The sequence below is a fragment of the Malania oleifera genome, chromosome 3, assembly GCF_029873635.1.
Source record: "Malania oleifera isolate guangnan ecotype guangnan chromosome 3, ASM2987363v1, whole genome shotgun sequence".
In the NCBI taxonomy this organism is placed as follows: Eukaryota; Viridiplantae; Streptophyta; class Magnoliopsida; order Santalales; family Ximeniaceae; genus Malania; species Malania oleifera.
The window spans coordinates 100,418,208-100,434,957 of NC_080419.1; the positions used below are offsets into that span (position 1 = coordinate 100,418,208).

Below are 16,750 nucleotides of genomic sequence, written 5' to 3' on the forward strand. Positions count from 1 at the left end.
ATATACAACTATTTGTAGGTAAGTGTTGCACAAGTGGAAAGCAGCCAATTTCTACGCTCAAAAGTTTTGCTCAGCCCGCGCCCAAAAAAACCTGAAATTCCCTCTCTCTCTTCCCCCTCCCCCCCTCTTGCAGTTCTTAGTTACAGGCATGGAGCCCTCAAAAGCAGCAATGGTGTCTGCACAATCTCCTTCCGATGTTCCACTCCTTCCACCGCTCGATGGCCAATTTCAGCTCTCATCTGTCGTATATGGTTTGTTCTCTCTTCACGCTCCTGCTATCGCTGCCATTCAAATTTTCTGTTCACGCGTTTCTTTTAGACTGTTCAAAATGTGTAAGTCTTATCTCCCTCTGAATCGTTGTCATTACCGATTTTACAATGACTTTTGCTTGATCTTTGGTCTTGAACAATACTAGGTGTCTGATACTTTTACTTTTTTTTTTTTAATGAATCAAACTTTTCTTTTTTAATTAGATTTCGATGGCGTACCTTTTTGCGTCTTTTGCATTTAATTTTACTTATAAAATTCCAAATTATAGATGTTGAATAATGTTGAATCGACAATGTAATAAATTACTTTGCAATATCATGTAACAGGAAAAGCTTACTTGTAGTTTCACATAATTTTTTCGAAAAAAAAAATAATTTCTGTTTGTTTCTATTAAATTATGAATTGTGCGAATTTTCTTTGTTTTGTTTAAATTTATGTGATTCTTGCTGTTATTTGTGCATTTTCACATGTTATATTAAAATTTTCGTGCACTAATGTCTAATTAGACGATATTCATAATTATAAATGTGATTTGGTGGCTGCTGCATTTTTTGTTTGCATCCAAACACATCAATTGGGCTGAGTTATCTACTAATTTCTACCGTCTTGATAATTAAATATTGATAAGACATTTCTCATAAAGATATGAATTAATTATCTTGTTTCTAGTTTACTAAAACGCTTCAGCTGTTACCTGAATTTGAGAAGCTTCATGGCTTAGTTTGATCTTGCTTTGACTTTTTCACTGGAAAATTTTGAAGTAATAGAATATTAGGTGGAATTTATTTGTAATTTGTGTTGAATAATAATAATAGATGTCTTATAAAGTAAAAGTGTCTTATTCAACAGCAAATATTCAAATGCATCTCATTCGAAAAATTGACCTGAAGGAAAATTATGTGGAATTTGGTGTTGACTTGCACTGAATAATGATAGGTGTCTCATAATGTTCACCCGTTCCTCTCAACCGTGTAGTTCAATGCAACTCCAATTTATAAAATAGGGAAGTTGATGAACCATTTTTTCAAAGAATGACTCACTAACAAGAAGTCCCATTGGCTTTTATGAAATAATTGCAGGCTAAGCCAATCTGGCTTGTTTGAGGTTTGTTAAAATCACATTCATCACTGTTTTTTAGTTAATTCATATTATAATATATTCTCCGCCTTAGTTTGAAATGGATCAACATGCATATTTTTTTTATTCATGCTTGTATTCGTATGTATTTACTTGTTTTTACAGGAATACTGACATAATTAATGTAATATTTTGGATATCAGAAATTATATCCTTTACCTGTTTAATTCAAGTAACCCAATGCTTCCGCTCATTGATAAAAAAATATTTGCTACATTTGTTCAGGATGACTATATGATGACAACATTTGTCACTCAATTTTTTGTTTCGTCATTTTCAAATTATGAGTTAAAAGGAAACTTTTAGATTGCTAAATGTTATGTTCAAAGCCAAACTGTTCTTGTTCATGAAAACAGTAAAGCTTTCTGCTTATTTGGTACAAAATTTAATATATAAAACTGAGCTTTTTGTGGAAAATAAATTGAAAAATTAGATTAGTTTTTTTTTTTTTTTTCACTCAAAGATTGAAAGCCACAGAGGGTGATTTCACGGATTGCTTCAAGGTGCTGTGTTGGATGGTATTTCAAGTAAGTTGAACACTGCATTCAACTTAGTGAAATATTAGAGACACACAAACTCATGCATCTTTTATGTATAATTATATATAACAGTTGCAAACAAATGAATTGTTGTAGTTTTTTTCCTTTTCCTACCTAGTAGCTCCAGTTGAGCCTTTAATTTTCTCACGTGCTTCAGTTTTGGTGACATTGATCTTTGTACTTTTCTCAAATGTGTTAGTAAACACCACAAACATTCTAGCTTGTGGATGATTTCTGACCCTTTTTATTAGGAATTGAACGAATGCTTGAATCTGACTGACTCTCTCACTTTGGTCCCGAGGATTCCTTCACATGACAAATTTTGTTTGCAGAAACACCTTACCTCTTTGATAATGAAATGCAGATATCTCACAGCAGATTCAAGTAGCAATGGAAAGCATGCTGAAGATGATAAAGTGAGCTAATAATCAGTACTAATTTCAGAGAAGTTTGTTTGCTGCTAAACTCCAGCCAATATGCATAAGGAATTATTTATTTTTTTTTTTTTGAAATGAAAAATTGCATTCAAGTTTCTGTAATAACTTTACTTTGGATGATAGCCAGCCTAATTGCTCTTTTCCCTTTTAGTACCACTAATTCTTCTTCTCCTCTCCTAGGTGCAACTTGAATTTTGTAGGACAATTCAATTTCTAGATTTGTATAATTTTTTTCTTTCTAAATAGTGTTTGTATTAAATTCGTTTCAACACTTTTCTCTAGTGTATGCATGACAGACCAGTTGCTTTAACCCTATCACCACTCTTCCACGCCTCATTTTGTTCTCATCTCCTTTTCCCATTGGTTCTTCCTTCTTGTGGGCTTGTTTAGCTTCTGTTTTCAAATGTTATTCTCTCTCTCTCTCTCTCTCTCTCTCTCTATTGTTTGTTGGATGCTGGAATCCTGTTCTAAGACAATGATAGAATAAATCAAATGTGTTTTTCTCCTGCCATTTCTTACATCTCTTTTGATGAACTCTTCATAGTGAAATTGATCAAAACTCTGCTGAAATAATGGAAGACATAGAGAAATCCAAGGAGTATGCTCTTGAGAGGAGGAAATTCTTGGAGGAAGAGAAGGAACGTTTTCAGCAAGCTGCTTATGCCGCCTTAGACATTCTCAACAAGAGAGAAAATAGCTGATTCTGTAAGCTGCTAAGCCCTAACATCTTCCATCTTACAACTCTGGTTTTCACCATTTCAATGAATTAATGACTTTATAAAGGATCATGTAGTGCTTTAAAGGTGCATTTATACATCAGAGGTTATTCTGCCTTCAGATAGTGTTATACTTTCTTTGTTTTCTTTTTTCCTTTTAATGTATTACTCATGCAATCCAAACTTTACAATTGTTCAGGTCATTGCTTGAAGAAAGCAACTGCATGTATAGGCTAATATTTGAACATTTTCAGAAGATAAACAAGTGATCATTCTCTCTTAAAGCACTCAATTCTTCCACTTGTGAGCAATCAGCCATGAGAATTTTGCTTCCTCTTCTGCCAAACTTTTTCTCTGCAACCACAAATTAATGAGCTTGCAAATTTTAAATTAATGGATAGAATAAATGAAAATTGAGAACATGTGAGGAAATGCAGGAATATTGGTCAGCATTTTAATGGAAATGTTCACAAACTTTGATGTAAATTTGCAGTCAATATAACTTTTGCCATTTAAAAAATTCTCAGGCCTAGTATGTTTAGTTTTACATCTCTGCAATTTTCTTTGCTCTCACAAAACGTGGCAATGTTAATGCGTTTTATTTTATTGTAAGATAATATAAGATAGGTTTTACATTCTGATATGTGCTGTTATTGAATCACTTGCTTAAGCTTTGGACACATTTTTCATGATAATTATTATAAAAAAAATATTTGAGAAACTTTTAAGGTACTTGTGCGGCATTACTGTAATACCTGCTAATCCCAAAAGGCCTTCTATTGAGTCGGGTAGATGTATAAGCTTTCCCATGCTTTCATTTTCCATCGTAGTTTCATTTGGATGATGTCCATGAATTACCAATCGTATGGGTAATGTCCTTGTTAATGGACTAGTATTTGATGTTCCTGTAAAAAAAATAACATGGAGTTTTCCATTGGATGATGTCAAATAGGCAAGCATCGGGAGAAAGAAAATGTATATTCTGCTTAGTTACCAATAAATTAAATGGACTTGATGTTTGCACACACATCGCTCATGACACACAGGTTAAATATTGAGGCACACTGACTAAAGAAAACAAATATGTAAACATCTCTATACTACTTTTTCATTTATGTGAGCAAGCAAATAGCAAGAATGTTGGCTTTAAAACATGAAGTTTCCTTGTTGATTAATATGGTGCCTGTTTTGCAAAAGTAAAATATTTATTTATTTTTATAACTAAGCCAGAAAATTTACATAGATACTTGAATTGCAAAATTTGAGTTTTATATTTGACATAGGATGAACTTTTTACACATGCTTGTGTGCAAAATGCTAGAAGGCTATATGTATGCCTTATTCTTCTTTGATCCATATTTTCGAAAATGTGGTCATCTCTTTGCCATGTTCTAATTCTTGCACAAACTGGAGCAATCTTAATAGGCATGTTGGAGCTCTTATGGACAGATTAGAGAGCCAAGCACACAATAAAAAGAGTGGAAGTTAACTCATTGTGGGGTTAGTATTCCAGCAGAAATTACTTGCATTTTTTGCAGTCATCAATTCAAGAGGTTGTGAGCTAATCATGGTTATAGTATCCATGGGCCTGTGTAGCATTTCCCTCGTAGAAAATAATAGCTGAACATTGGACAATTCTATTAATCACGTGGGCAGATATATGGTACAGGAGGTTATTTATAATTCTAGGACCAATAGTTCTTGATTAACCTTTATCTTTTCCAGTTCCTGTAGCCACTGAATTTACCTCTGCCTACTAAATGTCTCATGGGCATGACTAAAGTCTGGCTTGAGCTTACTAACCTTCTATATTTGGATCTCCATGATAATTTGTTTTCAACCCTTCATGAGTTTGTGGTTCCTCACTTGATTCTGTGTGCTGCATGAACATTTAATAAACATCATTAGCTCAAACTCTTGATATGTTCATCGAGTAACAATTGCAACGCTCATAATTATATGGTGATGCCTATTAATTGTGAGTCTTAAGTCCATTTTGTTGGAGTTCTATTATAAAAATTATTGTTAAGCAAAGCAGTGTGTATGCTTGAAAAATATTGAATAGAGCTATTCATTGGGATTTTCATGTTTTCCACTTACGTTAACTTCATCATTGGATGTTTAAGCACACATTTGTTTCTAAGAGAGCATAGAGTTGTTGGCTAAATCATAAAAGCAGGGGTGAGGCTATGTTCTCTATGACGACCCTCCCCCTACACTCACAAAGTGGGGAGCCTTGTGGCCCGGGGACGCCCCTTAATCGTAGTTGATAATTCTAGCATGGGAAATTTTCCCCGTTATATATATATTGGCCAAAGTTTGAGTTAAGACAATGTTCTAAGCAAATTGTTGCTGGCAAGGAACATCAAAATTTTGTGAATTGGAAATTGTTTACCTGAGGCCACATGTTGGTAACAGAATGTGCTTGAAAATTGTTCCTTGCATTATTATTTGAATGGTAATTCTATTTCATAATTTCAGTGATGAGATTTCAATGCAGTGTACTTGATGTAATTCATTTGTTATTAAGTAAATTTCTTAATTTACAAGATATTTGAAACATTTTTTTGGATGCTTAATGTAACTTTAACATTTTTTCTATATAACTTTATGAGCATGTTAGCTGTAATTTTCATAAATTTTTTATCAACTACATTGGTTTTTTTTTTTATAAAAAATTTGTATTATAAACTGTGACTATGCAGCATGCATCTTTAGATAACTCTAAATCTAGGAATATTCCTGCACATTTTACAACTTTTTTAATATTTTTACTTTTCTTTCTCAAAATTCCTATAAACTGAATAGTATGCTGTCATCTACCTGTATTCTGCAAGAATTAATTAATACTCTAGCCTTGAAATTTCTGCTTCAGTTCATGAATTTCCTTTTCTTTTCTTTTTCTTCCAAAAAAAAAAAAAAACAGCCACATAGGGAGGTATCAATCAACAGTAGTTACTTGTGTAGACACAACAATCTTTCTCAGTTGAACATTTACCTCTATCTCCAGCTCACCCAACAACTCTGGAAGAAACGGTATTTCTTCTTGTACCTCCTGTTTTAAGCCCTTCAAGTACTGAGCATAGATGTGTCAGTATAACAAATATGTCTGTATATTAGAGTGAATTAAAATATATTTGAGCAAAAAATTGACCAATAATATTCTACAACATGAAAAACTGATGGATTTGGGAAAGCAGAGAAAACACTGAATATATATAAATTCATTTTAAAATTTGTCTGCAATTTCCAAACCTGAATAAAGTTGGAGATCATTGTCTTCCCGTCATCATTATGTGGCTGCACCATTTTCTTGAAATTATGATGACTGATCCGGATCACCTGAGAAAGCCTCTTTGTTCTCACTGTAAAAGGTTGTGGAATATTGAGAATTACCCCAATTTCTCCTACCATGTCTGCTGGCCCCAGTTTTGTCAAAAACTGAAAAACTCATGAACTTAGTTAACATAATAAAAAGTTCATGTTACTTCTGTATTATATATTTCAGTTTTTTATATCAGTGTTTCTTCATCCTTAGCTTCGTTCTACAAATACTTTTGAAACTTATGGAAACTGATTCGTGTAATCTCCAGAATTGCTAACATGAACATAACTGACATCCCAAGTCTTATTCGAGGAATGATACCATTGATCTTTTTCACTAAAACAATGGTTTTTTTTTCTTTGTTTTGGGAAATGTTACATGCCTCTTAGCTACATATATTTGTATTGCTACCTATGACACTTTGCATTCTTGTTTTGTTACAGCTATTATTGTTTATGCCCGTAAAAATGTTGAGGTCTGACATGTTCATCATGATTTACTGAATTTTGTTTGTTAATTTTACACCACAGGAGTTTTTGGGAACTGTGAAGACAACAAACTCTATTTTGTGAGGGCTGCTTCATCTTACAACTATAGTTGAGGCTATCACCATTTTGTTGGATGAAACCTTTTGCAGGATTCGGTTTGATAAATGGTCACTGCTTGTATCAAGTAGATATTTGGTCCTCCCAAATCTTGCAATATTCAGTCACTGACTCTCTTTGTTAGTAGAATTTTTTTGTTGGGAAGAGTCAATATGTAGATTTCCTCCCTATTTTCCCAATAATTGATGATTGCTGAATATGCTAGACCTGGTCATTGAATTAGAAGCAAAATGCTGTGGTGCTGTGATAACAAGAAGCATACAGAACTTGTATAGAAACAAACAGGACCCTTAATCTTGGTCTTATTCATGTACCATTCGCTTTTATTCCTCTGCACCATGTTTCTCAATCGAGGTGATTGATATCTTGTGGAACAAGATTTTTAAAGTAGTTTTCTTTTATGTGAGCGCCCATGTGCTGATGTAGCCATCTTTTTACATCTCTTACCCTATGTTTAGAGAGACCTTGGATTTAATTTGTATTAGATTTGAAAAAGATATAATATAAGATTGTATTGAAATTTATTCAAATCTACATAAATCCGAATTCAAGGTCCGAAATACATACTCCCAAATGCAACATTATTGTTTTTAACATATATTTTGGAGCATTTTCTACTTCATGTGTAATTTAATTTTCATTTTAGGAGTTGGATGATTTTATTCACCACATACTCTAAGCTAATCTGAACTTTCTTTTCTTAAGAATCCACTAGACATACCTGTTCCATCCCATTCTTGTATGTCAGCATATCCTGCAGGTTCAGGCATCATCAGATTTTGCTTCTTGGGTGTGGGCGTGGGTGGGTGTGTGTGTGTGTGTGTGTGTGTGTGTGCACGTGAGAGAGAGAGAGAGATGCCATACCACTGATCCTGATACTAGAATGTAAAAATCTGTGGGTATCTCATTCTGTAAGATAATATCAACCTTTGGTGGGAAATATTCTGCTTTCATCTCTGAAACCTGTTGTCATCATCATCATCGTTCAACCTCAAAAACGTGCAATAAGAAGTTTCTAAATATAATAGAGGCGGGGATCGAATTAATGCATTACCAATTGGATGACAAGGTCCTCAGAGATTCCATTAAAAAGGTAAGCATTTTCAACGGTTCTGAGAAACAGATGCTGGGCAATGCCTGATCTTATAGCCTTGGGCAGGTCCTCCAGCACTTCTTCTTGCTTCAACTCTGCCGTCTTGAACTTCAGCTGCATGTGTGCCAACATTTGCTCTTTCAATCCTTCCGGGAGTCGATTCTTACTTGCATATTGTAAAATCTCATTTATTGCATCCCTCTGCAGCACCCACAATGTGGTTTATGGCAAAACTGAGCTATGTTTTTGCAGGCAATGTATCTCGATGAAACAAGCTAGCTAGCTATATGCTTCGATGGAACAGAAAAGGATCGATGAATTAAATTTACCATGGCAAAGGTTCGGACGGCGCTGTGAACAATGAGGTTGGTCATGTTGCCAATGATATAGGCAGTGAGGCCAATGTTGAAAAGCATGTAGAGCACATTGAAAACCTTCTCTCCTGTGTTCTCAGCATGCAGGTCTCCATAGCCAACTGTTGTGAGGGTGACAATGGACCAGTACATTGAATAGGTGTAGCCAAGCCAGATGCTCCTTTCCTCAAAATTGGGAATTTGAGCTCCGATCCATGTATCGCTTTCGGATTTGTGGTGTGTGGCCAGCCAGTAGTAGAAGCAGCCTGCTGAATGCACTGCAAATAGGGTAACCTGCAATTGATGGGAAGACCCAGATGAAGCTAGCTGCTCAAAGTGAACTGGGATATATGGTTCAAGGGAGCAGGTAATTGAACTAATTCACGCTTACGCTTATGAGCTTGCAATATCTTGTCCAGAAGTAGCTGAAGCGCGTGTCTTTCTCTAGCCTGGATAAATGGATTGATGAAATTTTGTTTGATTAGAAGAGGTTTCTTTTTTAGGCACGGTTCCAAACATGAAAAACATTAGAGAAAGAAAAAGAATTACGCCAAAAAATAAAGGAATGTGACAAAAAAGAAAAATTTGATTTTATGCATAACATTTGATTGTTCTTAATTTTTATTCACTTTAGAATAATTTTTTACTTTAAATAGTACTTAATATCTATAGAAAATATAGTAAAAAATAAATTTTCTTTTTATTCTTTTCCTTTTTATTTTCTCAGACAAAATCTGAATCTTGAAGGTTATGTTTAGAGCAATAAATTTGAACTTTAGATTTGGACTTGTTTGGATTTGACTAGAATTCAATTCAATTTTATGGTGTTTCATTTTGTGAAAAATTCTATTTAAATTTAGATCCAAAGTTTGAATTTCAAATTATCAAATATGGAGTAAAGAGTAGGTAGGCCAGACTAGTTTTAAGTGTATACAAAAAATGGTGAAATTAATGATCTTTATATATATATATATATATATATATATAAGAATAAAATTATAATTTAGATACTATATAATTTTACACAATATTTTGTTCAAACTCACGAACATTCAAACTTCAGATCTAACTTCTAAACCTAAAGTTCAATAGTAGCTAACCCAACTCAGGGACTTCTGATACCTGGAGAAGAGTTCGCTGACGCGGCGGAGACGCCAGAGGCGGAGCAGGTTGAGGAAGCCAAAAGCGTCACCGGGACGCATTTTGCCGGTGACGACACTGTATATAAACTGAAATGGCAACGTGGAGGCTAGGTCCATGGGGAACCATAATTTGGTAACATACCTTTTATATGTATATCCACGAAAATATTCAGTATGTATATTAATTGCATTCAACGCATTGTACATATTCATGTACAAAACAAATACACACATACAAGTATAAATTAAGTACCTGATGGCGATCTTCTTGTGATCATCAACGAGGAGATAGGTGGATTTATCCAAGTAGGCAACGAAGAAGGTGAGGATGATGTCGGTGGCGAAGAAGGCGTCCACCACCATGTCCATGGGCATGAGGGACCTCGTAGCCACTTCTCTGAATGCTAGCTCGAACGGCGATGCCCATGCTGAGTACACCACCAATACCACCAGAAACGTTTGCCACCACCTGCACCATCACCATCGCCATCGCCATCGTGCTAATTATGTTCTCAAACATTAATTTCCTCCCAACAAAATTAAAAGGGCTTCTATCATCCCGAGTTTGATATCGCAGGATTGTACATCATGGGTATCATTCTTATTCTATTAAAATTGTACTATGACCCCTTACAAGCATGCGCCGCATGGTTTAACTAGAAGGAAATAATAGAAGAGACATGGAATCTGGTTGGTGAGGTACTAGCCAGCTTAGCTAGGTCATTTGTAGGCTCATGGCTCGTGGGGTGTAGTCCATGATGAGTCCCTATGAAGGATAGTGTTTCATTTTTCATACTCGTAAAGTAGTGAGGGGTTGACAAAGGGCCGAGCTAGGTTCTAGACGAATTAGTTTATATTTATATTCTATTACAAAGAACTGGTCAATATGTCCTCATTGAATTGAATCCGATGGGCATGTTTTATGATTAAGCAAAATGTTTGTCCATAAATAAATTATTTAACTATGGACAGCACTTTGTATGTTTGGTGAAATTTTATTATTTTAAAGTATTGTTTGGGTAAAAATAATTGAACAAGAAGAAGGTAATAAAACTCTTCGACTTCTTTTAGTCCTTTCTTCAAACTACTCTTACATTACTAGTCACCAATTTGCTTTATATTATAACTCTCCGTCATCGCCCTCAAACATTTTATGGCTTACTCTTTCACTATGCATAACCGGAGAGTTGAGTAGCACACGTCCCTGGGCTTGCAAAGGAGTCTAGTACGTCTTTGTTTTGAATTTTATACAATAGCATAAAACATATTGTTGATAAAGAAATTTGCTACTAATGGGGAGGAGCCACTTGTCTCCATATTCGGTTGCCAGCCCACTATGGTAACCACTGGGACATGTTTACCGTTGTCCATGCAAGCCATGGTCAATGGCTAGAGATCAAAGATGGAAATTGTGGTGTTACATGGGACTATTAATTCTACAAGACTCGTTGCCATTAATTTTAGTTGACTTCACCACAAAGGAATTCCTTATAACCGCACTATGATTAGAAGAAGTTGGTTCAAAAGTACTTTTTCTTATAACTATTGATATAGACACCTAAGAAGACTCATGAGGAAGAGTACAAACACAATAGAGCAAACTTGATCACACACCTTAGTCTCCTTGCGTAAGAACATAGAATCTAATGACTTGAAAAGGGTGGCAAACATCTTTAACTTAAAATTTTCTTTGGAAATATGAAGAAGACATGTCACTAAGGGCAAGATGAGGATGTTCTTTTGAGACAAACACAAGCATTAATTATTCTCAAATTTGTAGACTTCTTGGCATATGATTTGATGGGACATCCAAGTCCAAGATGCATGTAGTATGGAATAGGCAAGCCCAAAAATCACTTAATCTACTCCTTAACTCTGAAGCTGCCATATACTTGATTACACGTCGAAACTACGTAATTGGACGTTTAATCCGGGTTTTACGATTTATATTTTTAATTAAATGTCCAAAATTGTCCAATATTTTAATAAAGTGCCAAAATCATCATTCTTGAACTTTATTACACTATTTATGAAGTTTTGGTAATTTTTTGTCATGGGAAAATTCTCGGGAACCAAATCCGACACCTGTTCATATTTCGTGCATAACTTTTTCGTCCAAGCTCTGATCGAGACAATTCAAATTTATGGAGAAAGAGGAAAGGATTATCTACAACTTTCGTGTTTTGAGTTTTGTGAGATACGGGTTTCAGAAGAGTCAGATTTGCGATGAACAGAGAATGAAAAAAATGAAAAAATATAACAAATCGGGTCGGGTCTCCTATCCGGATCCGAGTCTAGGGCTTTCCCCCCTATCCTTAAATTCCCTTCTCTTCCTCCCCCTGGGCAGGAAGCCCCCGGGGCTCCCCATTCTCTTCTTCACCCTTTTCTTCTTCTTCTTCTTCTTCTAACTCTTCTCTTTTGTTTCTTCTGCCCTCTCTCTTCTTAGCCTTTCTTTCTTTCTTTCTTTCTTTCTTTCTTTCTTTCTTTCTGCTATTCTCTTTTCTCTTCTCTAACTCTTCTCTTCCCTTTTCTCTCTTCTGCCCTCTCTTTACTCCCCCTCTCTACTCTTTATCTCTCCGGCCAGTCACTGCTGCTACCAGCAGCAGAAGCCACAGCAGCGAGCTCCACACAGCAACTCCGGCGAGCCTCCTTGCAACCTGACTTCCAACAACCACTCCAATACAGCTGGGAGTCTGCTGTTCCGAGGCCCATACCAGCAGCAGTCTGCTGCCAAGAACACAGCACCGGAGCTCCTCTATTCCTCCAATCTGCCAGCCATTCGAGCACAGCAGAGGACAGCAGCCACCATAGCAAATCTAGCAAGCCAAGCACCCAAGAACACCATACCCGAGGCACTCCAGTAGCTTCCATGGCAGCAGCTGTTCTAGCATCCCCTGTTTTACTCTCTCTCTCTCTTCTTTTCTCTAGAAAATCTTTTTATTTAATTTCTTTTCTTCTCTTTGATTTTCTTTTAGTTTTTTTTCTTTTGTTTTATAATTATTATTATTGTTATTTGCTTGGATAGTATTCTTTAAATTGTTAAAGTTTCTTTTAGACTTGATTACTTTTGGGATATTTATTAAAGTAAGAATTTTTATGGGAATGTTTAGTTAGGTCTTCATTTTTGATACAATATTTATTTCTTTATCTAATTGTCTTTATCTTAGAAATTAAATTAGTAACCCTTTTAAAGTTTAATTTTTGATTGAACCTTGATTAGTTTAAGCTTTTATTAAAGTTTGTGTTTTGTTTTGTTTTGTTTTTCTTGTGTTTTGTCTTCATTTAAATCGTTAATAGTTTAATTTTACTTCAAGGTCTTGGTTCGCGTTAAAGTCCCGATTTTTAGTGCATGTTTGTGTTTTTCCATTCCCGTGTGTTTTAATTCCTTATTTGTAGTTGCCATATTTAATAATGAGTGTTTACGTATTTCCTTGAGTAGCTTAGGGTTTCCTTTATTGTTATTTAATTCCGTGCGTGCTAGTTTTAGGACTTTAATTTGTGTTTTCATTTAAGTCTCCACAATCTTGAAAACCCCCGAATTTGAACTGAGTTCAATACCTTTTTAATTTCGATTGGAAGAACATAAAATCTGAGATTAAACGCATTCCCTGAGGAGACGATCTAGCCCTTGGGCTTAGTATTACACGACAGAACTCCTATACTTGGGATAGCTTCCGAGCTGCTCATTTTTCGAGTGAGTCAAGTTTTTAGCGCCGTTGTCGGGGAATGTCGGTCTTAGTCTCAAATTTGCGTTTTTCCCGTCATTTTTGTTAGTTTTATGAAAAAGAAAAAAAAAATAGAAAAAAAATTGTCGAGTTTTGAAAAATGGCCGCACCTGCACCGCACACGATAATGGACTTTTTGCAGTTTGAATATGTCACTGCATCCTCTTCCACTGTTTTGCCTTATGACAAGCTTAATTTCATGATGCAGCGCGGGAGGACGTCACTATTACCCGAGTTCTACGAGTTGAAATCTGAATGCCCTTATCAGCACCAAGCAGAGTTTGAGTTAACTTGCAACATGTTTTTCTCTCATGCTAGAACTGACGAATCTACTAGACTGAATTTATTTCTTACTACTTTGCAGGATAGGGCACTGATCTGGTTTCATTCCTTGAGACCTCACTTTGTCACTAATTGGGTTGATATAGAGCATGAATTCCTGCATGCATTTTGTCCCTCATAGGAAACTCAATTTTTGCAGGAACAGATTCTTAATTTTGTGCAGCAGGATGACGAGACATTTGGGGCTTGCTGGAAACGATTCAAGGATCTACCAAGTACTTGCCCACATCATGGGTTCGACTCATGGAGGTTAGCTGATTATTTTTATACTGCTCTTACCTTTGATTGCAAGTGTTTTGTCCAGACTATGTCTAATGGAGAGCCCGTCAGCGAGGATCCAGATCAGGTATTATCATTCTTTGATTACTTAGCTGATAATGTCCCAAAGTGCAACACACGATGCACTCAGGCACCCATAACTACACGCCCTATCAGCACAATCGGTGGTGGAGATGTATATGAGCCACAAAGCTTTCAAAACAACCCTCCGCTTCAATATCAGCCACAACAGATACCTCAGAGCAGTACGCCGTCGGACCTTTTCGAGGATAGCATAGCACAAATGGCGAACATGCTCCAACAATTCATGCAAACTCAAGTCGATCATAATAATGAATTGCGGGATACCATTAATGCGATAAGCACGCAGTTGGACATCTTAGAAAACAAAGAATTGCCCGCAGAACCTCAGCCTAGTCCTCAAGAGTACCAGTAACCACAACAACAAATACACGATGATCTCTTTGAGGCAACAGAGGCCACCACAACTTCGAGAAGCGAGAAAGAATTTCCCCAACCTGAGATGCTCATCGTCAGGCAAACAGTTGTCCCAGCACCAGAAGTTACGGCTGAAATAGATGAATTTAAAGAAAAATAAAAGGAAACGGGGCCAGAAGCGGAGCAGTTAGTTGATGAGGAGACTGATACCCATACGGAGTACCAACCTGTGGTACCTTATACTCCGAGCTCAGAAATCATAGAACCGTCACTCCCACTTGAATCAGATGTTAAGGAGCTTAATGTGGAAGTAGATCCCTACAGTGGTACGATAATATGTGCACCCGACAAAGAGGGTGACCAGTCTGGTGAGGATATAATTTTCAAAGAACCAGGTAAAACTTTTAATGTTGATGCTTTTGAAGAACTACAGGTAATTGCTCCAATAACTTCCCATCACACGTTAGTTCGTAAAGAAGCACATTTCCTGGACACGATGTTGAATAAAGACCCTTTCTTATCCACACACGAGGGTCGACCTGCACACAAATTGTTTGGTATTTTGACACGCATTAATTCATTTGAGGTTGATTTTCGTGTAGGTATGAAGACTGATCCACTGTGGCGGCTCAAATTTGGAGACCTGCCGATACAATTTATAGACCTGCGGCCACCAGACGAAATTCCTCCAGAGCCTCCGCCAAGACAATTGTGATGTTTTTCTTTCCCTTATTTTCCTTTTATCTTATTTTATTTTTAGTTAATTTTCAAGTCTATTTTCTCGTAGTTTGATTTTTGTTTTCCATTATTTCGCCACTCAGGTACACCTTACTTTTCCCGTGTACAGTATTTTCTATTTCCCCTATACTTTCACATTAAGGACAATGTTCCACTTTAGTTGGGGGGGGATGAGCATTTGCATGTGATACTGTGCACGTACACGTACTAGGTTTCAAAAAAAAAAAAAAATCAAAAAGAAGGAGGAGCACTGAAGGATTACATTGCATTATGCCATGCTTAACACTGACTCATACCTTTCACATACTTGTGTATAACTTCAGAATGACACACTTGAGTCAATCATGCGTAGTTTCTCTTTATATGACTTTATGACTCTATGAAGAAATGATTGGTAGTACATTCGTGTTAATTTGGTTATATAATTTCTTGTATTTACACGGTATCTCATGAGGCAGAATAAACACATTCACGTTATTCATTGCACTTAGGGTTTCCTGTGAATACTGAGAGAACACTCGTGGAGATTATGACACCTTGTGAGATATCCTTGAACTATTTATCGTCCTTTTAAGCGTTAATATCAAATCAGAGTTCAGGGAATTTAATTCTCTTCTTCTGGATGATTCCTTTGTACACTAGTCTATGTTTTGATTTGCTAACCTAGAGGTGACACCTAGTGGGGAGATAGAAACCTAGCTCTTGTAGCCTACTCAAAATGTGAAGGCTGAGTCACCCCTGAGATAGACTTAATTCATGGACTAGTATTCGAGCTCAATTCCCATTGATGGTATGAAGATTACAAAAGAAGTGTTATGATTGTCCTAATTGATCAAGAAAAGACAGAAAATGAAGAATGAGCAAAATAAAGAATAAACAATACACATGCGCATGAAATGAAAAGTCAATGCTTGATCCACATACATATCACAAAAAGTCAAGGACAACACATATTTTCCGTGTATGAAGATGCTTCAACCGGTTAATGCCTCAGGTGTATTCACGACAAGTTTGTGAATGAGTTAATCTAGGGTGGTCTCAGTTGGATATAGCGAGTAGGTGAGAAGATGCTAGGGTGAAGGACCCGACACCTCATAGATAGGCTAGATCCTTTCCAGACTAGTCCACTCCATATACTTAGCGTTGTTCCTTTTAATATGTGGGTTGTTTGATCGCGACACTCCTCCTCACATATGATGAGTGAACCCATTTTCTTTGAGTGTTCTTGAGGGTATACTAGTTAGGCCGAGTCAAAACGATCGTTCTGTACGTGTCCACTAGTATCCTAGGTGTACTGAGTCACATACATCAAACACACTTCGAGAGTTTACTTGTTTATACTTGGACTTATATGACTGCATTAACTCAAAATGTGCCACTGATTAACTTCATGTGAGTATACTGCTCTTAAATGACATATAAACGATGAAACTCACATGAGTGACGTGCTTTGGAATCGTGTGCATTGAATATGAACAAACTTGTGTGAAATTTAGTAGTATTCTTGTATGTGAAATGGTATAATATTGTCGCATGTGCATTGATTTCATGATTACTAGAGTATGTAGTTGTAGATACCACCCTGAGATTCATTCACATCATTTGCTAAAG

General features: G+C 36.1%; 2 protein-coding genes across 4 annotated transcripts in view; one reads left to right on the forward strand and one right to left on the reverse strand.

The window, feature by feature from the left end:
• LOC131152046 (uncharacterized) lies at positions 1-7,431 on the forward strand. Of its 2 annotated transcripts, none has more exons than XM_058103634.1 (4): positions 1-251; positions 2,311-2,362; positions 2,928-3,088; positions 6,955-7,431. In XM_058103634.1, exons 1-3 carry the CDS (start codon positions 149-151, stop codon positions 3,082-3,084), a joined length of 312 nt encoding a protein of 103 aa, XP_057959617.1. In that variant the 5' UTR covers positions 1-148; the 3' UTR covers positions 3,085-3,088; positions 6,955-7,431. The 2 variants fall into 2 exon arrangements, with proteins under 2 accessions (XP_057959617.1, XP_057959616.1); XM_058103633.1 differs by having other exon boundaries at positions 15-332.
• Positions 3,223-16,750, reverse strand: part of LOC131152045 (potassium channel KAT3) — a 25,176-nt gene continuing 11,648 nt past the window's right edge. Inside the window, exons 2-13 of one of the 2 annotated variants that reach the window (XM_058103630.1) lie at positions 9,871-10,086; positions 9,598-9,759; positions 8,867-8,924; positions 8,452-8,769; positions 8,084-8,323; positions 7,894-7,992; positions 7,751-7,783; positions 6,355-6,540; positions 6,098-6,175; positions 4,903-4,978; positions 3,855-4,004; positions 3,223-3,453 (exon numbers count right to left, since the gene is read on the reverse strand). In XM_058103630.1, the coding sequence (XP_057959613.1) occupies positions 3,350-3,453; positions 3,855-4,004; positions 4,903-4,978; positions 6,098-6,175; positions 6,355-6,540; positions 7,751-7,783; positions 7,894-7,992; positions 8,084-8,323; positions 8,452-8,769; positions 8,867-8,924; positions 9,598-9,759; positions 9,871-10,086 (1,720 nt within the window). In that variant the 3' untranslated portion in view covers positions 3,223-3,349. The remainder of the gene's footprint in view (positions 3,454-3,854; positions 4,005-4,902; positions 4,979-6,097; positions 6,176-6,354; positions 6,541-7,750; positions 7,784-7,893; positions 7,993-8,083; positions 8,324-8,451; positions 8,770-8,866; positions 8,925-9,597; positions 9,760-9,870; positions 10,087-16,750) is intronic. The other variant, XM_058103632.1, reaches the window with a different exon arrangement.

What these genes read in the sequence shown, in the direction of transcription:
- LOC131152046 (XM_058103633.1), top strand. Translation starts at nt 149, where the DNA reads ATGGAGCCCTCAAAAGCAGCAATGGTGTCTGCACAATCTCCTTCCGAT. An exon ending in TTTTAGACTGTTCAAAATGT is followed by an intron (nt 333 to 2,310) that starts GTAAGTCTTATC and finishes AATGAAATGCAG; the next exon opens with ATATCTCACAGCAGATTCAA. An exon ending in AGCATGCTGAAGATGATAAA is followed by an intron (nt 2,363 to 2,927) that starts GTGAGCTAATAA and finishes AACTCTTCATAG; the next exon opens with TGAAATTGATCAAAACTCTG.